The sequence below is a fragment of the Carassius auratus genome, unplaced genomic scaffold (genome assembly GCF_003368295.1).
Source record: "Carassius auratus strain Wakin unplaced genomic scaffold, ASM336829v1 scaf_tig00040984, whole genome shotgun sequence".
Taxonomy (NCBI): Eukaryota; Metazoa; Chordata; class Actinopteri; order Cypriniformes; family Cyprinidae; genus Carassius; species Carassius auratus.
The window spans coordinates 12,222-37,843 of record NW_020526625.1 but is presented as its reverse complement, the minus strand read 5'-3'; the positions used below and the strand labels follow the sequence as shown (position 1 = coordinate 37,843).

The window sequence follows — 25,622 nt, the reverse complement described above, 5'->3', positions numbered from 1 at the left end:
TGACTGCAGAACACATTCAGATAACAAGTCTTTTAAATGCATGTAAAATGAGAGGTTAATGGTCCCGGACCTTCTGACCTCCACCGAGGAATAGTTAAGCATGTACTCATGACAGCAGTGTGGAGTTTGATCCAACTTTGTCTCAAGTGTCCATGTCTCTCATTCCATAAATGTACTTCATAACTGAGTCTATTGCGTGTGTTAAAACAAATCAATACGTTGCATTTGCATGAAGTTCTGCAAGTGCTTTTTTAATGTGAATATACACGGGAACTGTTTCATATCTTGTATAAGGTTACATTTATATTACTATTATTATTGTTATAGAAGTGACCCTATACAAGATATTAATAATAATAAGATATTGGCATTTTATCTATATTTAAATACAACAAAAATAAATATGATAATAAATAATAGTATTTTGCTTTAATTATGTTTTTATCAAATATTTTAATATTGTAAAAAAAAATTGGTAATTGGCATGTTTGTTCATTTGTTCTTGAGTTCATTGAAAAATAATGTTTATATTATTTAAAAGCACTGAAATTTTGGACACTTTACATGGCAGAAGCAGTTGGTCTGAAAACAATTATATTAGACCGAGAATTTATTGGTCAATTGAAGCTGACAGAGTTCTGGCACACATCTCCCCGGTCGACCCTGAGCAAACACTTCAGAGACATTCCTCTCTGTTTAACACTGCTGGATGAAATTCTGCAAATATTCCACATGATTCTCTTAACGTTCTAGAATGTCTGTCAGAAAACTCCTGGCACTCAAGGTCCAATGTGATCATATTAATATCTGGGAGAATATCTGACACATTTAACAGAGCAGGGTCTAGAAGAGGTTCCTTCTTGAGGAGAGCATTAACAGTTTTGATTTGGAATATTAATACTAGAACAGAGACAAAATTAATAGGTGTGTGTTTGACTGACCTCGTGTTTGTTTAAGTGAAGGTGATAACGTGAGCTAGATTTGAGAGGAATCTCTTTGCTCATGTGCTGGTATGGATTGGGTGTCCAGTCTATACTTCACACCTTTGTGCCACCCTGAGAATCAGCCAAATACCACCAATGTTCTTCAGCACAGTAAGATAACAGCAAGTTTTTTTTTTACTTAAAAAAATCTTACTTAAAATTAGAGCTACAACAAGTTATGCCTTTATAAATTTTAAAGTTGTGCTATGGGGGGAAGAATGCAAAATAGGTCTATTTATATTGCATATATTTATTCCAAAAAAGTGGTACATGTAATTGCTTAGGCATCAATCATGATAGATAAATGGGTAGTCCAAACAGGTAGCCCAAACGTGCTCTGCATTGTATGGATTACGCTGTAAAATTTTCGAGGGTGGTCGGGGGTCTTGGTCTGGGGTGGGAGGGGTCGTCATGTGAATCTCTTTCTTGGGTGCATTCTGTGGTATAAACCTAACCACAGTCCCGCGAGCGCAGCTGTCAGGTGCGCGTCACCGTGGATCACCGATCAGTCTCCGCGCGCTCTGTTTACTGACACCGAGATGTTGCACGGTCCGGACTGACTCTTCTTAGTCGTTTCTCTGCTTCTGCAAGTGAAACAGAGCGCGACAGTTCCGCTGCCTACGATCCAAGAGGAGCGAGCGGGTTATCATGAGTTGTCTGGATGTTATGTACCCGGCTTATGGTCATTACGCACCGTACGCGCACAAAGCTTCAGCGTTTATCAGCACTTTACCGGTAAGCAGGTTTCCGCGCAATGCATATGGGAAGTGCATGCTTAAACTGTAATTAAGTGTTATTGTATATTTACTTTTTAATGTTTATGTCACGAATGTTTTTGGTCTGCGCGTGAGGTCTGTTAGAGCGGGGCAAGTTTCACATTACAGTGAAAATTTCTTAGGTGCTGTATCGGCACCAACCTTTATTTTCCATTATTACACAGAAATAAAATTGAGTAAGATGCAGTTCACTGAAGACTTTGACCTTTTGCGCGGGGAATGTGGTCACATTAGATGGGACAAGTTGACATTAAATCGTTTGCATGAACTTTTCAGCTACATTTAAACAGTAAAAAATAGGAAACAACAAATCAGTTATTGAAATAGCAAAAAAGTGCATATAATGTAAAAAAAAAAAAAAAAAATCAAGCAAGTGTTGTGGTCAACGACTATTGTGATTGATAAATTGCACAAATAAATATGAAATAACTTTCACAACACAGGTGGTAGCCTAACTGTATGTACTTGTGTAACTTTATTATGTCTATGTTTTTTTTATCCAACCAAATATATTGTAATACAAATATGATATTGTAATTTTGAAGATTAAATTCACAAAAGTAATTCTGATTTAAGAGATTTTAGAACAAGATGTTTGAAACCAACATACAAACCACTGCTAGAGAAAACAAGCTTTGGTGTAAGGATTTTTGACACAAATGTATAGTTACTGAGAATATGACAACTAGCCCTGGTCTTACCTATTCACAACTGTCATACAAATACATTTATAATTACAAGGTCAAACACATGCACATACACACAAGCATACAAAAATACTGACACAGTCAGACACACACACAAACACACCAGACACAAACAGAATGTGTCGCAATGTCTCTCAGTTACTTCTTTTTCTTAGGCACCCCTTGGACTGAGAAGCCCCTCGTCTCGCTGTAGGGATCTGATGGACAGCGTGGGGGCCCCGTGCTGCTCGGAGGGTGTCCTGGTTTCTGCAAGAAGCTCCAGCTCTGGGGGACCGCCCTCATCACCGTATCCTTCAGCTGGGCAGGTAGAGGAGGCTACGAAGGACAAAGAGGTCGGGGAGGCAGAATACCTGAGCTCACGATGTGTCCTCTTCACCTACTACCAAGGGGACATTAGCAGTGTGGTGGACGAACACTTCTCCAGAGCTCTTAGCACCTACATGGAGGCAGAGGGCAAAAAGAGGCACAGTGATCCCAGCACAGGTAAGAGTGCAGCAAAAGCACTCATCAGTTTGAATGGAGACAGATGCACGACACAGGCAAAAGAAAAATAATTTAAAATCACTGCAAATAATTTACATGCACAAATCTCAAGTCATCTAAGTAAACACAGCTCAGTTACATTTGAATACAATGCACTGAATTGAATCAAATCAATTTGAATTTGTCTTTTATTTCTCAAAGTCAGTGATAAATAAAATACATAAAAAAGGGACATTTCACCTCAAAATGTAAATTATGTCATTATTTAGTCATCTCATTATATCCTTAAGTCGTTCCAAACCAGTGAAACTTAGATATTTCTTTCTGCACACGTAAAAAAAAGGTTCTTTATTGGCATCATTGGTTTCATGAAGAACTTTAAATATCCAACTTTGCATTACACAAAAGGTTCTTTATAGCGGAAAGAGGTTCAGATTATTAAAATATTCTTAAAACTAAGAAAAAATGTATCTTTTCTTCAATGTTTTATTGATTTATTGATTTAAGAAAGTTCTTTTGGGGAACTCAATATGGTTCTTTTATTGAATCAATAGGAAATCAATGTTCTGAGGTATACAAACAAAGACATTTTTAAGAATGTTACAGCTGTTTGTATACATACACAGAAAAGGTAACTTAAAAACAGTAGTATCTCAATTAACTGGTTTTATTGAAGTCAAAAGTGTAATTTAACATCACTGAACCAACCTACTTCAATGTATTCAAACAACACTCACTTTTATGGGTTAAATCAAGTAGAGATAACTCTTTAAGGTAACAGCTGCAGGAAATCACTCAACAACAATCAGCTGAAACGGTCTTTAAAATATCTTCTTTCGTTTTCTGCAGAAGAAAGAAAATGAGCTTACAACATCATGAGGGATGACGGTATTTTCATTTTTATGTGAACTATCCCTGAAAATGAACAAATAGTCAAACATTTCTTTTACTTTCTGTCCCTTTTGTGCCGCCAGCTGAGTTAGCGTGAGTAGCCTGTTGAATACCAGCTTGCACTAGTGTCTGCAATGCAAGGTGGTGCTTAATGTGTGTGTTTACTTTAATGAACCTTTGGTATATTCCCTCCCTCCCTCGCTCCCTTCCAATGACATCTTCATCTAGTCTCTCAGACGCTGCCTGCCTCCCAACAGATACTATGTTTATACGTGGCAGTAAGCGCAATGGCTCGAGCTCATATCGCGTTTAAACGGCTCACAATACCGAGGATCAGATTTATGAGGAGCTCGCCCACCCCTCCTCTGATCATGACTACATCACCGGTGTCTTTTTTCAGAAGAATTCTAAATATAAAAGTATCGGCTAAAAAAATACTTCACCCCTCCCTCCACATTCTATGGGGGGTTGCGGGGGGCGAGAGGGTTAGTAAAAACAACAGGTGGGGGCACGAGCAGAGACAGGGGTCTGCAGGTCTGTGGAGGTGCTGAGGGGCCGATATGAAGGAGGAGAAGACCACATGCGGTTCTCCAGGTTTAACTTTCTGCCTTATATAGATCTTTATGACAGACAGACGTGTGTGCCTTTTGCTTGTCTTTCTTCTGCTGTTTTGTTGCTGGCCAATATCTTGACCTCTTCATCTTTTGTGTCTCTTTGATGGGGTTTCTTCTTTTCTACCCCCCCCTCTCTTTCCGTCTCTCATCTCTCTCATGTGGCCATGTGTATTTCTGTGATGTGTGCTAAGCTCTTTAGAAGCAAATGGAACACCACATGATTCAATCAGAAAGACATCTGAGGGCGTGGGGCTGGAAATCATGTGAAATCATGTGACAAGGCTGACCTGAAAGTCCAAGGTGCAACGGCCTTATATGTGGACAAATGGGACACAGAGAAATGCCATCTCAGCTGAACCTCTAATAATATGATAACTGACCGACACCGGTGTAGAAAATAGAGGAGGGTTTGAGGGAGTCGGTCCCCTCTAATTAAGTTTCAGTGTTTCAACAGCGTTCAGACAACATTTCAGGAACCACAAACTTGAGATTACAAGTTAGTTAAAGCACACCGAAGAGAGATGCGCTAAAACAGTGGTTATATTCTCCTGAGGTCAGCATAGCAACTGCAGTGACAGAAAGACTTTGCATAAAAGACATATATGTTGATTTTCTGGTGCATTTTTTTCAACATATTTTCCTTTAAAGGGGTCATATGATGTTGCTTAAAATAACATTATTTTGTGTATTTGGTGTAATAAAAAGGTTTATGTGGTTTAAGGTTATTTTCCACATACATATTATTTTCCACATGCTGTACAGTATTGCTTCTTCTCTATGCCCCGCCTTCTTGAAACGCATAGATTTTTACAAAGCACATCGCTCTGAAAAGCAAGGTGTGCTCTGATTGGCCAGCTATTCAGTGTATTGTGATTGGCCGAATACCTCAAGCATGTGACGGAAATGCTACACCCATTAATATACTTTGATGTCATCTGTCCCGGGGCACAGAGACAAAAAAAAAAAAAAAACATTATAAATTAGGCATTTGTTGCATCCAGTGGGGACATAATTATGGATTATAATGACAATACCAGCAGTTTTCAATTCCAGTCCTCATGACCCCAGTTCAGTATTTTGCATGTCTCACTTCAAATAATCAGCTCATTAGAAGTGAGCTCAGGCATGAACTGTGTTCCGACTGACATGGTCCCTATTCAGTGTTCATTGCTTCCTACTCCCCGAGCAGTGGAAATCTGTTGAAGTTTACTTCACTTCTTAACATTCATTCATGGATTTGGTGATGGTGAACTGTATTAGATTTCTACTAGACATATCGTTTGGTGTTGAGCCAAATAGTTCAATTTTAATCTCATCTGAACCTTACACCTTATTCCATGTGGCCTCGTAATTTCATTGTGCGTTTTTGCAAAGCTCATTGGATTTAGTTTCTTGCAACCTTCCATATAAGCCACATTTGTGGAGAATTTCTGATATTTTTGTTACATGCACACAATGATCACTCTTTGTCATAAATTCCTGTAACTGCATCAGAGTTTTGCTGTAGGCTTCTTGTTCGTCTCTGACCAGTTTCTTCCTGGCTCTTTCATCCAGTTTGGAGCGACGTCCTGATCCAGAGAGGGTCTGTGTTTTACCAAACACCCCCCACTTCTTAATAATAGAATTTGCTGTGCTTCAGGGCATTGATAAAGACTTTTTACAACTTTTTTTTTTGTATCCATCTCCTGACTTGAGCAACTTTATCCTGGTCATCTGTTGACAGTGGCTTTTCAACCATTGTTGATTGTTTGCTTCAGCTGCACTACCAAGGACTGAAATGCTCTAGGATAGCTCTTGCCATGCTGATCTAATCAAAATAAGATAATCACAGCTGAAAGTTACATAGCTTTGTGTGCCATTGAGAAGGTGATTGTCTACAACTGATTGAGTTTACAATCATTTTTAGGAGAGGGGTGATCCCTCAACTCACTTTTTCTTTTTTTTTTTCTTTTTTACATGTTGGAGTTACATCTTTCACTTGGTCAAGTTGCACTGAGTAAATACAGCTGGATAAAACAAAAACTGGCTGCAAAACAACAAAATATGATACACCGTAAATCAATGGTAACATTACATTACACCTTTTGCTTCCTGTTTCTCTTTGTGATTCTTTTACTTTTCTCTCCGCTTTAGATGCTTCAGCCTCAAGCAGTCGGCGCAGTTTCCCTCCATCTTTCTGGGACAGTAACTACCCCTCTCCACCCAGTCGACCCCACTGTGATTCGACAGGCATTCCTAGCTATGCTATGGACCCCTACTCCCAGGCCCTGCACCCGGGTCTGCCTCACTCACACGCTCACCCGCACCCATCAGAGTCCTGGAGCTACTCTCAGAGCCAGCCCTATCCCCCCCCACGGTCCCTCCACGAACTGTACTCCCCTCCTGGGCTGGATGCCCACTACGGACCCCTACTGATGCCTGCTGTCCGGCCGCCTCATCTTTCGACGCTGCCCGGGCATTATGATGTGGGAAAGCTGGACGCCAACCCATCATGGCCAGGGTTGCTTCCGCCTGGGGAAGTGGCACAAAGTCTGGCTCTCAACATGGAACCAGGTAATGTGATCTAATGTGGCAAAATAAAATTCAAATAATGAGGTTATTGTAGTTAAAATTTGTGTTTTTCCTATTTAATGAATATTAATAATTTAATTAATATTAATTTTTAATGATATAATTTTTTTTAAACATTCTAGATAATTTATTTAAATGTTACATAATTTAAATATGAATAAAATTAAATAAATTGCATTGTGACATTTCAAGGGAAATGAATACATTTTAATATTTAGAGATATAATTATGTGTTCAGAAAGGGTTTATGGTTCATGGTTCATGGTCATATAACTAAAAGTTGCTTCTCGTAATTGTCTAATGCTGATATTTCCAATGAACATTTATCAACTCTTTTTTAAACAAAATCTTGGCAACATCTTAAAATCACCCCTTCAAAAAACAAAGTAACAAAATGTGATAGAAAAGGAGAATTTTGAAATTTAGGAATTTAGAAAAGTGTCCCTGAAGAGTGTACTTCTTCAAATGATTATGTTAGTGATTAATATCGATTCATAGAATAGGTTATCACTTTAAAAAATAAAAAAAAATTGCAAGGTTGCTATATAACCTGGCTGAGCAACATCAAAAATGTCCATACTGTATTAACAAATAGTCTAAGTCAGCATCAGCTATTCATCAAACTTAATTTTTTTTACTTATAATCCCAGAGACACATGATTAACCATTTAAGGCAGTTGGCAATCTGTGACACAAGAGTACAATAAATAAAACATAATAAGTAAAAATATAAAAACATAAAATATAAAACGTAAAAATAAAACTGCCCACAACTGTTTTTAGCTTTAACATTTTAGCTATTTTTCTTTTTTAAATTGAACATTGAGGAAACTTCATCAGTAATTTGCTGGTAAACTCAGTTTGGAACGCAAAGCTATTAAGTTTTCATAGTTGCTACAGAACTTCATTTTCCAAACTAACAAATTACAGATTAAATTTCCACAATGTTCTATTTAGAAAAGTGCATGAATGAAGTTAAAAGCAAACAAGCCACACACCCTCCAGGTTAATGGCAGGAAATGGATTGTTTGGCCTCAGTTGTTGGTGCTTATTATATAGAGGGCTTGCAGCCACCATGGAGATTGTGTGTGTGAATGGGTCCGTCTTGTTTTCAGCCATTGTGTTCATGTCTGCTTTGCACCGCAGGTCTCCAGCACCACAAGAAAGGGAAGGAGCTCTACTGGTTTTAATGAGAAGCCCTTCATTGACCATCCAATTAAAGTCTGCAGTTTGGCCCATTGTAGCTGAACTGTTGTTACTTTAGCCCCCACACACAGCGGCTCTCTTCACCAGTGCAGCACACGCTCTGAACACGCTCCAGGACTATTTGTGTGCACCATGGAGATATGAACATAGGGTGATGAGAGAACACCTTGGGGAGGCAGAGATGCTAGACCACGTGGTCCTTCTGTTTTTTTTTTATCCGCTTTTCTCTTTTTGATCTTTTTAAAATTAATTTATTGTGGTGTAAAAATCCAGCTTGCCCTCTACAGTACTTTGTTTCGACGGTGAGATGCAAGAAACATTGCATGGTGCAGTATATACACAAAATGATGCATTTTCTGAAAATCTGGCTGTTTATATTTTGATTGAATACGGATGTCAGCAATGTGTTTTTATTGTTTCTTTGCATTATTTTTTCTTCTCATGTACAGTATTTTTATATATATAAATATATCTACAGTAGTATTTATGTTTTCATTAAAATACACTTACGGCCAGTGCTGTTAGTTTTTTTTTCTTCTCTTGGAAAACGTGCTATGGTGTTAAACAGCTACAATAAACCCGAGAGAACACAAATAATTAATAAACCATACTTTATAAAAGAGTGAGATAACATGATGTGATTTTCCAAGTTAATGAACCACTGTAAAGAACTGACAAGGTTCCATAAATGTTGTTATAAGTGGCAAGTTATTTTATTTTTTATTTTTATGTGGGTCTACTTTACTGAATTAAAAATGAACAGACTTGTTCTGTTAAGACTGAAAATGTAAGCAAGTGTTTGTATTTCCATAATAAAAATGCATTTAAATATGTTGCCTTGTTCTTGGCTTATTTCTCATTTTTAAATGATGTCTATGGTTATGAGCATGTACCAAAGAAACATTTCCAGCTAAAATGTTAGTCACAGACAGAATACCTTCATTTCTCTTTCATATGTTGTGTAATGATGGGCTGTTGTAGCCCAGATTTGATACTGATCAGACTGTGTTTATGTTCTTCTGGAAGGAAAGATGTTCCAGGCTTATCACTGATGTTGCAGAGCTCAATCTCACTCTTGCCTCATCATGAAATTATAAACGGCTGCATGGATAGTTGGTTCCTCTAAGACTACCCTGCCAAAAAACATGACAGCCAGCTGGTACAAAATCTCTGTCTGTCAACAGGAACTATTTATATTTATGTTATAAGCTACATATGATTATGAATATAGAAATAATACATTGGTTTTGAATAAAAAAAATACACGCCACAAAGTTCCTTAACATACATTTACAATGAACCTTTACAGTACTCATGGCTTGTTAATGCATTCTCTTGGCATTACTTTTCTTTAGGGGGCCCAATCATAATTAATTTACTGTTATCTACTTACTAAACTCAGCTCATGATTTATTTTGTACTTTCTATCAAAAACACATGTACAAACACAGTATGTATGAGTCTGATCACGAGATGTGGTTTGGCTTTTCAAGAAGTCATAGAGCGGAGGTAGAGGATCATCGCAGCCTGCGTCTGGATAGAGAGTGAACTGTACTGACACCCACCAAACGCTGTGACCTTACCTGCATGTTTTACATTGGTCATTTCTTTAGGAATCATATCTCCAGATATTCCTTGTGGGTTTTGAGGTAATATCATAATTTTTAAAGCTGCATATAATATAAGTCATATAATGTAATCAAGTATTAATTTAGGCATTAGTACATGATTATTCATGTACCCTTATTGTAAAGTGTTACCCAAAATAATAACACTTGTCATCATGCCTTGTCATTGTCAATAATGTCAATAATGCCTTCAAATAAGTGTAGCCTAGTGAACGAGCATAAGAGGCTTCTTTCAAAAACATTACAGACTTAATTATTATGATAGACAGTAATGAGGAACAAAACATGTTTATGGACAAACACGCACAGCACACACACACACACACACACATACATACATAAACTGTACACTAAGCACTAACACATGACCAAACACAAATGCGTACATATATACATTTTAAACCACCACGAAACACATGCAAAAAACAAGATGAGCTCTGTACTTTTGTCCATTTCAACACAAAAGAGCTCATTGTCCTGTTGTCATTAAGAGAACTGCAGCATGTTACCCTTAAACCACATCTGTCATGTTCTTCAAACATAGGAACTCTGTTGTGTCATGTAATCTTTTTTTCTCGAGAGAGACATATTAGTGATTTTTAAAGTGGCCTCGAGTCCATATTTCACAGAATTCATGATCTGAGAGAGTGCCTAAAACATATTATAAGACAATATGAAAGAGAAAAAGAGTCTCATAAGAAAAAGGGCAGGTGTTGAATGACGGAAGATACATTAACAAAGCAAAAGAAATTCGAAGACTGAAGTAAAAAGACTAGAGGAAATAGAGCGTTCAAAGTGGCTGGTCCTACTCTCTGGAACAACTTATCATCTCATATAAGAATGGCCTCCACTCTACCTGTGTTTAAATCTTGTCTAAAACTCCTCTTTGTACTTTGGCGTTTAATAATTGATTTCACTATAGTCATGTTATGTGTATTTGACTATAATCTATTAGTATTTTACTTATTGTATTTGTGCTATTGACAGTGTACAGCACTTTGGTCGGCTCTTAGCTGTTATTAAATGTGCTTTACAAATAAACTTGAACTTGACGTCTGAGGTTTGGTCAAACTTTTCAAAGAAATGGAGACAAGCAATGTGTTTCAAAGTAATCTGAATCTTCCCACTCAAATGGTATTTCACACGAACAGTAAATCAAACGCCACACAGATCACAATGCTTACATGCAAAGAAGAGAGAATGAGTTCAAGAAAAACCCTGATATAGTCATCACTGTGTTTTCACACTGTCAGGGTTTTGGTAAGGGAGGAACTCAGGTGCAGACACACAGGATTTATTTATACAAAAGGGGAAAACAAAAACCCACGAGGGGGAAAACAGGACTAGGGCAGATACAACAAATACTAAATAGGACTGATTAAACAAGATAAACAAAGACTCAAAACAGGAGAACACTAACTACAAATAACACTCACAGTTACACAGGATACAATATCTCAAAGGGGAATACTCTTTCATAAGGCTGACAGGTAGGAACACATATGAGGAACACAAATCACAGGTGAGGAACACACAAATCACATCAGAGGTACAAATCTCAATGAACCGACGCAAGACAGAGCACACTAGGAAAGCTAAATAGGGGGAACAATCAAGACACGACAGGTGACACAGATAGGGCAATCACGACACGACTAGGATAACAAGGGGGGCGGGGCAAGGGAACGAGACAACACAAGCACATGGCCCAAAGACAAGGCCATGCGCTTGTACACAAAACAAGGGTCTGTCATGATCCTGCCTCAAGACTAGGAAAAATCAAGGACACAAGGGCAGGATCATGACACACACAGTATGTGTAGAAAATCCATGTGGAAAATTGCACATAAGAATGTCTTGACAGGGAAGTTGATGATATTCTTCTTGGGCTAACATAAACATTGCCTGTATACATTAAAGAAAGTTACAGGGGCACACAAAGCCATACCAACCTACAAAAATTCACTCACATGCTTACTAAAAGGGCAACAGACTTTTGTTGTCACTGAACATTGAGCCTGTCATTATTGCCAAATAACCTCCTTTCACAGACCTCTCTGTAATATTATCCCATTTGTAACATGTTTGGATATGAGATATTAGTTTCAAATTATGCTAATCTTACCTGAACTTTATCTTAAAGCTTCTGCTTAGCTTCCTCTGAGGTAATTTACGCTACACTCGATGTATGTATATCGTAATAACTATCGTAAAAACGTTACAAACGAGAATATTTCCTGAAGTCAGAATGTTTCCTCATAGGCCATATAGCTAAGCCTGTATACACACGTGCACACATATAGACATAGACACATATATACACATGCATACCGGTACTGAAAGTATGTCACATGCAGTTTGTTACTGGATGTACAGGAAAATTGGCAACTTCAACTAAATATTTATGACTGATATTTTGCGGTGTTGTCATTGGTATGAAAGCTAACAGTTTTTTAATATACCTCGAATAACTGAATTCATAAATAAACAGCTCATATACTGCTGAGACACAATCAAACAAATCCACTGTGAAAGATGAAAGAAAGAAGAAAGAATCAATCTCCAGTTGATGTTGACAGAAAACTTCCCTCCACACAATGTGTTCCCCAGAATTACACCCTTACTCGTCACAAACAATTGTTGTTATGTAATTTCCCCTTTTTTCTCTTGTACTCAGCATTACTTATTTTATGGGTTCATGACAGGCACCTGATCAGAGACACAAAATCTCCTATATAAACTCTTTAGATCTCCATTCTGGTAAACACTGACAGGCCGGGTGACTGACATCAAGGAAACATATATCCTACATACCATCACAAGTAAGAACTCAGGTTTTACCAGATTAAAAAAAAAAAAATACTGTTTGAGGAAAAATGTGGGGGAGTGTGACAGAAGAAATGAAAAGTGACGTTAGACACTCTGAGTCTGTTCTGTTTTATTTTATGCACTTTTGTTTTTCTCTGTGCAGGATGAGGTTTTTGGTTGTTGCCGCTGCTTTTCTGGCTGTTGCCAGTGCTGCCAGTCTTTCTCTGGAGGACATGGAGTTTCACGCATGGAAAATGAAATTTGGTAAGAGAGTCTCCTTTAGTTTTATTTATATCTTCTTTAAAATCTTAGGAAAAGAGATTCATCAGGTTCTCTTTACTGGCAGAAACAGAGACACAGAAGCCATTCAGACAATCCATCAAAGACAGAAGAGTTGTTCACTGTGTCCTTTCTCTCTTCAGGTTTTTGTTATAGTGTATATGAGAAATTACTTAATCTAACTCAGCACTTGACACAGAGTAATTTTTCCAGGCTTACAGGTTCACAGGTTGCTTAAGGAATGTAAAAATAGGTCTTTGGTTGAATCAGAACATCAGAACAATTTCAGGAGATGACAGAACATAAAAAAAGACAAAATTAATTGTTAAATTATTTGACAGTCAAATTATTTCTGCATGTTTTTTAAACATGAAACTTTATAATGAAAACTGTGTAATTGTATTTTAAACATTACAGATGACTATAATCAAATTCATTGTGTTAAAATGTATTTATTAAGATTTTATTGTTCTACCAAATATAATTTGCGAAATATTTGCATTATTTAGTACACACATTTCATTAATTTAATATTTTAAATATTTATTTTAATATTTTAAACACATTTTATATATATATATATATATATATATATATATATATATATATATATATATATATATATATATATATTATTTTATTTTTTTATTTTTAACAAATGTCTATTAAAATATTTTAACAGCAAAACCTTGTGCTTGTGTGTAACAGGTAAAGCCTACCTTTCTGTGGAGGAAGAGTCTCACCGAAAGCAGATCTGGTTGACCAATCGCAAACTGGTTTTGGTCCACAACATGATGGCAGATCAGGGCATCAAATCCTACAGGCTTGGCATGACATACTTTGCAGACATGGTAAAAAATTAAAACACACACACACACACACACACACACACACACACACACACACACACACACACACACATACACAAAAACACACAAAAAGCTCATTATAATAATCATCATAATAATATGTGAGAAAATTGATGATGAATGTGAAGTGTATTTTTTATGTTTTTCATTATATTATTATTTTTATATAACATATAAAATGAATGCACTAATTCATTTAATTATCATTTTTAGAATTCATCCCATATCTTCCTTCTATCCTCTCTCAGAGCAATGAGGAATACAGACAGGTGGCGTTCCATGGATGCCTGGGCTCCTTGAATAACACAAAGGCTCGTGGTGGTGCTACATTCTTCCGGCTGAAGGATGCCGTTGTGCTGCCCAATTCCGTGGACTGGAGGGACGAGGGCTACGTGACCGATGTTAAAGACCAGAAGATTTGTGGATCATGCTGGGCCTTCAGTACAGTAAGACTCAAATTTTTGCCTTTATAAACAGATCTGAAATGAAAATGTTTATTGAATCCATAAAGTCCAGTTCAGGATTCTTAACCTTTCTTGCTCTTATGTCTCTCAGACAGGTTCCCTGGAGGGTCAGACATTCAAGAAGACAGGGAAACTGGTGTCCCTAAGTGAGCAGCAGCTGGTGGACTGCTCTGGTGCTTTTGGGAACATGGGCTGTGGTGGTGGACTGATGGACCAGTCCTTCCAATACATTGAAGCCAATGGGGGTCTGGATACAGAGGACTCCTACCCGTATGAAGCCATTGTGAGTCCTAATGATGTTTGAATAATAAATCAGCTTCAGCTGATTTTTGAAAACAATCGGAATAATTTTTGCTCATCAGTATTCTCCACGCAGGATGATCAGTGCCGTTATAACCCGAGCACTGTGGGTGCCACCTGCACAGGATATGTTGATGTTGCCAGTGGGGATGAAAGTGCACTACAGGAGGCTGTGGCCACAATCGGCCCTGTATCTGTTGCCATCGATGCTGGTCACAGCAGCTTTCAGCTCTATGAATCAGGTAAGTGTCATCATCACCTGTTTTTTAGGTGCTAGATTTTAAAATTTGACATTTGTATTCATTATTTTTCAGCTTTTAATAAAAATGTCCCTGGCTAACTTAATAAATAATATTCCTAGGTATCTACGACGAGCCTGAATGCAGCAGCTCTGACTTAGATCATGGCGTCCTGGCTGTTGGATATGGAAGTTTGGATAAAGAGGACTACTGGATCGTCAAGAACAGGTTAAGAAAAAAATCACAAGATGATGAAACAAGAATTAAAATATAAAATGGAACACAAATGAACAGAGACCAAACAACTAAATGCCCCAAACTGCTGTGATTCTAGCTGGGGTCTGGGATGGGGTGAAAAAGGCTACATCCTCATGTCCAGGAATAAGAACAACCAATGCGGCATCGCTACTGCAGCCAGTTACCCTCTGGTCTAATGGGTGAGCTCAGCATATGATTTCATGACTTTAGCAGTTCATTTTAGCTAATTTACCTAAAGACACAGGCTTATATAAACATTTAAAATATAGGCATAAATGTAATAAACCAATTTCATGGTTTACTTTTCAGTTAAGAATTACATTATTTTCTTATGTTCTACAGGAAAGGTCAATGTGGACATCCATGGTTGGGAGAAAGAACATGTGGACCGTTTGAATGATTCTACCAAAATACCTCTTAAGTAATCATACTTTCTTTTTAATTTTAATGTAAAACATTTAAATAAACTGACCTCAGCTGTTGATTTTATTTTCAAATCCCCCAACAACAAAAACACTGTTGCTGTGAAGTTTTGGAATAAAAATGTCAGAAAATTAACAAGTGCCTTGCAGATTATTTCTTTTTCATAATTCATAATCAGCACAATGCTCTGTATAGCATATTTTTAAAGACACCAAAATGCCAGTGTGGTAGATGTCTGTGTTTGCTTGTTTTAACTAAACAGTTTGTGAATCCAAGTCGTAAGACTTTTATTTTTAATCATGGAACCAATTCTCCTTCTGCTAAAAGGCACTAAATACCAATTTTTGAACACTAGTGTCTTGATTGTTTTAACAAAAGTTCTTTAAAACTGTCAGGTATCCAAATCGTGAAAACAAGTTTCCATTGTGAGATGCCTGAGAATCAGCTGGAAGCTTCCACTTGAAGCTTAAGATAATTGGATCACATGGGTACGTTTTTATTTCAAGAGAGAGAAGGTCACTTAGACCTCTATTCTTTCCCATCTGACAGTGATTGAAAGAATTCAAGAAAATACAGTAGTTGTAAGTAAAACATTACAGCTCAGAGGATAAGGTCCTGAGAGGGGGTTTCAGTAAAGCTTCTCTTCCAAGAAAGTCTATCAAGCCTGGTTTGTTTTTAATGAACCGATGCTGTTTTTTTAATTGAAATAAACAGATTTAAATAGACCCTGTGATATGACTTCAAAGGATTTCTGCATACATTCATTATTTATTGATTGCTATAATTAGTGGTTTTTATGCATCCTCAAAGATAGAGTGTGCTCCTGTGTTCAAAAATACACATCAGTGGTTCTGTTCAGCACTTCAGTTTGTGTTTATAGAAAATATCACAGACATAGAGGTCATGGGTTCTTTTATTTGGATTGTGTCCCACACAGACGTTATAAGAGAGCTGGTTCATGTGCAATTTCATTCACAATTGGAAAGCATTAGAATTATTATTAGATTATTATACATAATGTAGAATTATTTGTAGGTATTTTTGTGACATGACTTGTCTGGCTTGACTTTAATGTTGACTGTCGTGCCATTTACTGAATTGAGGTCTGTTAAAAATAATTAGATATTCCTTTAAAAGTGAAAGTTTTGAAGTGTACAGTATAATAGGTTGCTTGACTTTTTGAATTTGTAAAAGGCAGTTTTTGAGTATTTTTAAAGCCAGTTTAACAAAGCATATATTACAATTACAATAATACATTAATATTATACAGAGAATAATATTTTTCCAAATTACAATAAAAAAATGGAATTGAAAGGCTTGATTGGTATGAAATGATTTTTCTACTTCTTCTTCATTTTTCTTTTCTTTTTTCTTTTAAAGAAACTTATTTTCTTTTAAAGAACTGCTCTAAATAGAAGTTCTTTCTCATTTCTCTTGCTCATTGTGAGATATAGAAATAAACTAAATTTAACTATATTTTTTTCACAGGTGTCAGTCATAAATCACTGGTCTTGTTGAAATGTTTATGCCTTTTGTCTTGCTCAATCTTCAGTCTGTGGTATGTCTCTTATATACATCCATAAGAATAAGAGGCCACATGACAGTTTCTCGGAAAACGAAAGAGACATGTATGTTTTTGTTCTAACTATTGCACAAAGAAATTGATCTGAATGCATGATCACTGGTCTTTCAGAAGCAATAAACCTATACGCAACACAAGGCCTAAAACCACAGGCAGAGAACCACAGACATGTTCACTTTATGTTGGTCATGTTTTGTTCTGTTTTTTGTATTTTTACCTTTATATTTTCTGGTTTTGCTCATTTTGTGTTACATTTTATTTAGGTCTGAACTCTGATGAAATAAATTAAGGAAAAGTGAAAGCCAATTTAAATGCAGTTTATAGTTTTGGCCACTGGATGGCGAGAATGTTCTAAACTTGCAGCACCTTTGTAATTTGCTGTTGCTAAGTTATGGATTTATGGTGAGTTTTTGCTTCTGTACTGTAATCTGGACCCTAAATTTTTTGAAAAAGAGTCCCTTTTCATTATTATTAACAAGTGGAATAAATAATGGATTTCTATCCAGGAAAAACATTTATAATGCATCAACTTTTGCCTTGACTGTCTAGTTTAGTCCAACGTTTGAATATTTGAATGTTATAAACTGAAGTGCTCCCGAGAAGCAGTTAGAAGATTGATGATAGCATCTCGTTAGAGTATCACATGCAATAGTAATGATGATGATCCTCTTTCCTCTGTTGATAACCATAGGAAGTGGCGATGGATCAAACACAGAACAAGAGACTAAACAACTTTCTGTAATGTAGCTGTCCTTAATATACAGGTTCAGAGTCATTCAGCCTCAAACTGGTGTTCTTACTATTTGTGCGGGAATGAAAAACTGCAGCACCCCTGCCAAGATTATTGTGGGATTAACACCCACTGACACTGACTCACTCTTGGATCAAAAACACACACGTGCATTTGTTTTTCTGTCATGGTGGGGACTCACTATTGATTTATTTAGTTTGATGTTGAGCTAATAATAATGATGCTGCCAAAAATCGAGAAAGACAACCAGCAAGCAGGAGTGGTATTTACTAGGAAGAAGGTTATTTCATGGTTTATGTCACAGCTATGCATCATGTGTATTTGGTGTAGAAATGATATTTCCTTTTTAACGATTCATGCTATTAATTTAAATTTAAATTACTGAATTATTAGGCATTTAATAGCAACCATATTGAATTCACTGAATTTTTGCAGGCCTTTATAATGCTAAATAAATCTCTGAATGATGAAGAATTTGCATCATGAAACCTTGTACATATACAGTTTACACAGCTTTGATTTACTCCATTCATCCTCTATTATTTTCTCCATCTCTCTTTCCTTCCTTCCTCCCTCTTTTCTTCTCTGTGAATCTCATCATCACCACAGCTGCTGGTTAATGAGACTCTCATCACTCATTTTCAGTGGTCTTTGTAATGAAAATGATGTTTCTTCTCATGCAAAAATACGGAGCCAAAGTTGTAGTGAGTGAAAAAAAGAAAAGATTAATTACCCAAACTAATGTGGGTGGGCAGGAAGGATTTTCTGTATCTGTAGCTACACTGAGACATGAATCTAGAACTGAAGGTTAGTTCAGCCCCCAAATAAGCAACAGAATATATTCCATTAAATTCCAATAATTGGCCTTTAAAAAGAAGACAGAAATATTGTCATATTTAGTAAATGTGAATGTAAACCAATAAGGTTCATTAACATATATAAGTGCACAACATGAGACTGATTGAATGATGTTCCCATAACAATGAAGTGGGAGTTTGCTGTGAACATAGTCAAATGTAGATAAATTAATACTATAGAGACTATAAGACTATAAAGAGAGTAATTATTTGTCTCTCCTTCCTTCTCATGATTGACTGAGACCAAGACCATGATGAGCCTCTTTCACTCAGTAAATAAATCAGATAAACAGCAAAAACTGGGGCAGTCAGCACGACTCCCTATTACAGCTTGTAATCCCAATTATACCTCCTTCTAAACAAACACACACAGCTGTTAGTCAGAAAAGGAGCCATCCCTGCTGTGCCTACAGACTGCCAGAGTTGCCTGACGACGCTTATGGTTAATTACTGGGCACATATGTAAAGTTCTGCCCACATTGCTTAAAGACAGAGGTTTTGCATTGTTCTCCAATAGAGCTGAAGTGAATGAAGTTCAATGGTGCATGTGATTGTCAGAACAGAAACTTCACAACATGTTTCTTGAGTGGAAAAAGAGTGTCAGTCAGAACAGACGACACTGTCAGAGCACAATGTAATACACTGCATCCGTTCAGTGGAAGAAGTGAAAGATCTATTCCTCTATTTTGTGACATACATGCAAATGAAACGTATTATAGAAAAGGAAAAAGCTGATATTTTTTCCAGTTATTGTCTGTTGACTGGAAGATGTGAATTTTTACTTGCAGTTGATTGTATGAAAGGGCAATGTTTATGTGAGTTCGGTTTACGTCACCAGAGATGAGACATTTTGATAAAAAATTATGATGTAGAAAAATTAAACATGCATAAAAAATCATCCACAATAAGATAACATGCATTTAGATGAATTTCATTTCATGCCGAATTTAAGTTAGGAATTTATAGGAAACACTTGAATTGTCATTTTTTTATCATGCTAATCTGATTTTGATAACACTTTAGAATAGGAAACACTTATTCACTATTAACTATGACTTTTCCCCTCAATAAATTACTAATTTGCTGTTTATAAATAGTTAGTAAGGTAGATGTTAAATTTAGGTATTAGGGATATAGAATATGTTGATAAGGCATTAATATGTGCTTAATTAATACTAATAAATGGCTAATATTCTAGTAATATGCAAGAAATCCTAAAAAAAAGTGTTACCCCCGATTTTCAGTTTGTATCTTTTTGTTTGGTGGCATTCTAAATGCAGAAGAATATCAATTACGAACAAACCAATAAATAAATGAATTAATTAAGTTTCCTTTCAAGCTGTTATGGGCTAGATGTCGTACGAGCACATCACACACAAACTTAACATTTTTGGCTTCATTCAGTTGTTGATGACAGGCTCCATTATGATTCGTTTTGATCATCTATTATGAAAGATTAAACAAAAAGAATTCAAACAAGAGCCAAGAAAATCCATCCTCTCATCCTTGATCTGCCTTCGATACATTTTCTGTCATCTTTTCATTTTTTCCACCAGCTCTTTTAATTCTGCAGGCTAACTGTCATGTAGAATTTTGTCAACAAGCTTATATTTTTCTCTCATCATCTTTTCTGCAAACTTTTTTTTTTTGACAGTCAGCCTCATTCTATTTTTACCCAAACAGCAGATGCCCCCATTGTGTGTGTGTGTGTGTGTGTGTGTGTGTCTGTGAAGTAAAGTTCAGTATATTAGCTACGGTCAAGCTATCTTTTTGAAAAAGCAGTTAGCTAAACAAGCTACCAACAAAAAGTAATTCAAACTTCATAATGGCATCTATTTAAATCAGCAAATACAACTCTTAAAACTAAAGAAGCATAATTATAGAACTATAGTAAGTAACAGCAACATAGTTGGCTAAATATTAATTTCTGTGTAGGTTACAGCATTTTAGCACAGTAGATTGTCGTAACCTATTTTCAGTACATGTTTATTAATTATGCTAATGATGACATTTATGCCACTCGCTCTGTAACCGTACACTAGCATAGGCTGACGCATACTTTGGGTTATGTTGGCTCTGCTAATTTATCTAGCCATACCTTAACACTTATATGAATGTTTCATTGAGAGTTACAAAACCCTTATTATATCACAACTCCATGATTCTTTTCATGCTAAATGATGTCATTAAAGCATGCTAAAAACAGAAGCAAAATATGATTTAAAACTGACGTAACCTGTACGGGTGTGTTGTGGTAGTGTGTGTGCATTCATCTGGCTTGGTCTGCTTTAATGGGCATTCAGTGGAGATCAGACTGACATTTAATCAATGAATATACCACACACACTTGGCTGATCCTGCTTACTGAGCTCACCACAGCACTGAAGTTACCGGTCTACACCACAACATTTCTCAAGGAGTTCATTATTTCTTTAGATGTACTGTACTTTTTTCATTTATTGTGAATTCTGTTTATGGAGTGTGTGAATGAGCATTTATGTATTGATATGTTATCAGCAGAGGGCACTGTTAAAACACTGTAGATATGAATGCGCACACACACACACACACACACACACACACACACACACACACTGATGTCAGGTTGTAGAAATGTTAGACTCTTCTGTAACTGCCACAGTCTGCTGTTTCAGCGCACATATAAAACACAGGGCAGATTATGCTAGCAGGAGCACTTCAGAGAGAAGGCTACAGCAAGCAGTGCCAGAGACAGTGACCTCTTTCCCCTGCCTCAGTGTGTAGAGAGCTTTCAAAGGCTGGATCGCATTGGTAATCTCAGTTTAAATACACAAATCCCCAGCCTTAATCCAATCAAAACTAATACTCACTCCCACACTCACATATAGAGATCCTCAGCCAGTGTTGTTTAGTCCTGTATTTATGGGATTTAATCCAGATTACCAGATATAAAGTCAAGAGTTTTAATCTGAATACCATCATCTGCCTCTTTCGAATACACATGCAAACACACTCCTCTTGGGGGTGCTACAAACCAGATGTTTTGGATGATTTTACATTGTGACAAGATCAGATACATTATCAGAGGAGATGTGTGTGTGTGTGTGTTTATACATGTTTTTCTGTACTTGTGGGGACTTAAACCTGATACACACCAACTCATGGGGACTTGTGTCACCGTGGGGACCTAAATTTAGGTCCCCATGGGTACAGAAGCTTATAAACCATACAGAATTATTATTATTTGTAAATTTTTACGAGATTGTAAAACTGCACTAAGTTTTCTGTGCGGGGTAGGTGTATGTGTAGGGCGATAGAAAAAAGTGTTTTTACAGTATAAAAACCATTACGCCCACTGGGAGTCCCCACAAGGATAGTGAACCAGAAGTGTGTGTGTGTGTGTGAGAGAGAAATCATAATTTTCCATAAAGCCAATTGTCTAAGCAGTTTATGGTTTTACAGTTGTTAGATGTTATAATTTAAAATATGTTATTTGAATTTAATCTTGAATTTCAGAGATTTTGGCATTTCCCCTTTCAGGTAGATATGAGCTGTACTTGCATGAATATAAATAGTATAAATCATTATAAAATGAACTGACTTGCCTTTTAAAGGCAAAATTCAATGACTGGTTTTGGTCCCTTGGTCTTGAGAATCCTTTTGAGAGCCGTTTTTCTCTTATTCATTTTTATTTAATAGGCTTGTGTGAGATGAAGGTCTAGGGCTAAATACCCCCATGGACTGTTGAATCCATGAAGACTAAAATATTAATATATAAATAGAAATCAACAGAAAAAGAGATGACATTTTCCTAGCTCAAAAAGCACAAGGTGCTACATTTTTGTTAAAAATAATATATATATATATATATATATATATATATATATATATATATATATATATATATATATATATATATATATATATATATATATATATATAAAATCTACACATCAATCTACACTCCATACACCATAATGACAAAGCAAAAACTGATTTGTGACAATTTAGCAAATTACACTTTGAGTGGCATTAACCTGTGGCAAATTCATTTGAATGGGTATGATTTGGAAAGGCACATACCTCTCAATAAAAGGTCTAACAGCTATATATATAATTCAAAATACAAATAAAGCACGAGTAAAAATGAAGGAAAATTCCTTCTTAGCTATGCAGTATTAATATTTATTTTATATTAATACTGTGCCCTATTTTTTTACATAATTTTTTTTAGAATGTAGCAACGGTAAGGCCATAGGTTCGATCCCCAGGGAATGCCTAAACTTTAAATGCAATGTAAGTCAGGTTTTTGTTGAGGAGAGTGTGTTACCCACCATATATAGAATGATTGACTAATTGGTCTCTATGATGAATCATTGCCACCCTCTTCATACATTTAGCTCAAAATTAATTCAACCCCGCTTTCACAGGGAGTGATTTAGAAAGTCGTTTTTTTAACAACTGCTGTTGGAACTATCAGTGCTATACAAGATGTTAAGATGTTATACTGTATTATAGGATCACTTTGTTGTGTGTAATCATAATGCTTTGTGAAATTGATACTGGGAAATACTTGTTGGAGAATGTTTTTAATTTGATTTATTACTTATTATTGATTATTGTGTGCTGCTGTGACATGTAATTCTCCCTTTTGGGATTAATAATATTTATCCAATCCAATCCAAGTTACTTTAGATAAAATCATCTTTCAAATGCCTAATTGTGAATGAGATGTACTTGGAGTGGTGGTGGGATACTGGAAACAACGTCAGTTTTGCTGTGACACAGAAGTTAATATCAAGTAACTTATGTTTCAGATAGAATCTGGCCAGTTACTTAGTTCTACTTCTCTGCCAACAGAAATAGTTCCAAAAGAAGCCAAAGCATCAAATGTTATGTGTTGCCAAGCAACGCTGGAATAGAGTATCTGAGTGGACTGGAACGACAGCAATTCTACTGTAACTCTAAGTCCATTCCAGATTTTCCATTGATGAGAGAATGGTTCCATGAGCCAGAGAAAACACAGACTCTCAGAATTTCAAAACACTTACTCTTTTTTCTCCAGACAAAATCAACTCTGCTCCCAATCTGTAATGCTTTGTTGCTTAAATATATTGTATTAACACCACCGTTCAGATTTGTTTTTGATAGAAGTATCTTTTGCTCACCAAGGTTGCATTTATATAATATTATCACAATTTCAAATAACTTTTTTATTTGAATATATTTTAAAATATAATTTATTCCTGTAATAAAGTAGAATTTTCATCAGCTGTTGGTAACAGAAGACAAAACTATGAAATACACTCTGCAAATGCATATACCATGCACAACACCGTTGCCAGACACTGGTGAAATTCTTCTCAAATAAATATAATTTCCTCTGCTAAGTTAGAGGGAATGAGACATGCCTGGTCCAAGCTCACAGCCCCTGCATGCTGTCGCCCGGCTTTCCCATGTCCTTTTGATTTGGTGCAAATTAGGCTGAAAATTTAATATTAACCTCCCAAGAAGTGGGAAGATTCCTTAATACGCTTTGATCCTTTTTTGGTGCACGTCTCTCCATGCTAGCCTCATCAAAACAGCATTTAATTGGAGCACTTAAATGAAATCAACTACTGAGAGTACAAAGAGAAGACTTTTAGTTAAAACAGGAAGAGGTCTTTAGCACACACGCTCGTCTTATTAACAGGAAAAAATGAAAAGGGTGTGCATTCTGGCTAAAGTGAAATTTATTATAGTTATTATATGCAAATGATTTGTGCTTCATATGTCACAGCATTTTACAGTGTCTGACCCTGTGTGAAAAGCAGACAGATATCTACTGTTTCTAATTTCCCCCCGACAATTCAAGTACACTATTCACTCCCTCTTCCCTGAACCCGCTCTGACCCATCTCATTTTCTTTCTGTCTTTACCCTCGGCGCCTGTTCTTACACAGACCTTTGTGCTTCAAACAGACAGAGAGATTTACCAAATCCTCCCCTCGTTTCTTTAGGCTTGTGTCACAGAACTCCCTCAGGCAGGACTTGACCTTATGACCTTTAGCTGCTAATGAAAGGTCTCAGCCCAGCACTGTGTCTGAAGTCTCAGCGTCACCTCCACCTGTCTCATCCTTAGACAAGCCTGCTGTGTTTGTTCCACTTATTGATCTGACATTGGGACTAATCTATCTGAGTCACTAGCCACAGGGTTTTATTTAGCTTTGTTTGTGTATGTTTTCTTGGCTCTCAAAGCTGTGATTCTCATTTACTTCCATTATATGACTGACAGACTGCAAAAAAATCTTCATTTGTGTTTTACTTAAGAAACAAAGTCACCTACCTCTTGGATGCCCTGGCGGTAAGCAGATAAACATAAAATTTTCATTTTGGATGAACTATACCTTTAAGACTTGTCCACACCCTCCTAAAAATCCATGATTAAACACGCCCCCGCATGTCTATGTCACGATGTGAGAAGATTTGCATAATGCCACCCAAATGTTCACGCAAAGAAAAATGGCATAATATTGTTGCTGCCACTGCTGACGCCATGTTGTGAAGATGCTGTGTGTTTCGTTGTGAAAGCAAAACTACTTTGTTATCATGTTATCATGAAATCATTGGTTAAGTTGTATTTACAACACAGTTCCAGAACAGTTCAAGCCAAATATTCAGATGTGTGCATCTTATTTTATGGAGGACTGTTTCTTGATCCTGAGAGAGTAGACTTTAATGCCGGCTGATCTGACTCACAGTCTGTAAGTACGTTTACATATTTAAAGGATTTGCCACTGATGACTCAAACGCATGTTTTCACTGTTGTTTGTCGTTTCTCCGATTACAAATGCAGACATTGTTTTATGTTTAAAAGACAGTATACATAATTTAATCAGTAATTATGTGCCCTCTGGACGCTACAAATACCTAGTTTATAATAGGTTTTATTGTTTTTGTTTTGGCACGCCGGTAT

The 25,622-nt window shown here is 36.5% G+C and overlaps 2 protein-coding genes across 2 annotated transcripts; both read left to right on the top strand.

The window, feature by feature from the left end:
- Window positions 1-1,407: 1,407 nt before the first annotated feature.
- Window positions 1,408-9,060, top strand: LOC113084967 (transcription cofactor vestigial-like protein 2). Its single transcript, XM_026255053.1, has 4 exons — window positions 1,408-1,718; window positions 2,622-2,949; window positions 6,588-7,007; window positions 8,172-9,060. Exons 1-4 carry the CDS (start codon window positions 1,632-1,634, stop codon window positions 8,213-8,215), a joined length of 879 nt encoding a protein of 292 aa, XP_026110838.1. The 5' UTR covers window positions 1,408-1,631; the 3' UTR covers window positions 8,216-9,060.
- A 3,513-nt stretch (window positions 9,061-12,573) lies between these two features.
- LOC113084968 (cathepsin L1-like) lies at window positions 12,574-15,482 on the top strand. Its single transcript, XM_026255054.1, has 9 exons — window positions 12,574-12,681; window positions 12,831-12,931; window positions 13,655-13,797; window positions 14,064-14,261; window positions 14,371-14,562; window positions 14,656-14,821; window positions 14,941-15,046; window positions 15,153-15,255; window positions 15,419-15,482. Exons 2-8 carry the CDS (start codon window positions 12,832-12,834, stop codon window positions 15,250-15,252), a joined length of 1,005 nt encoding a protein of 334 aa, XP_026110839.1. The 5' UTR covers window positions 12,574-12,681; window position 12,831; the 3' UTR covers window positions 15,253-15,255; window positions 15,419-15,482.
- The last annotated feature ends 10,140 nt before the right edge of the window (window positions 15,483-25,622 follow it).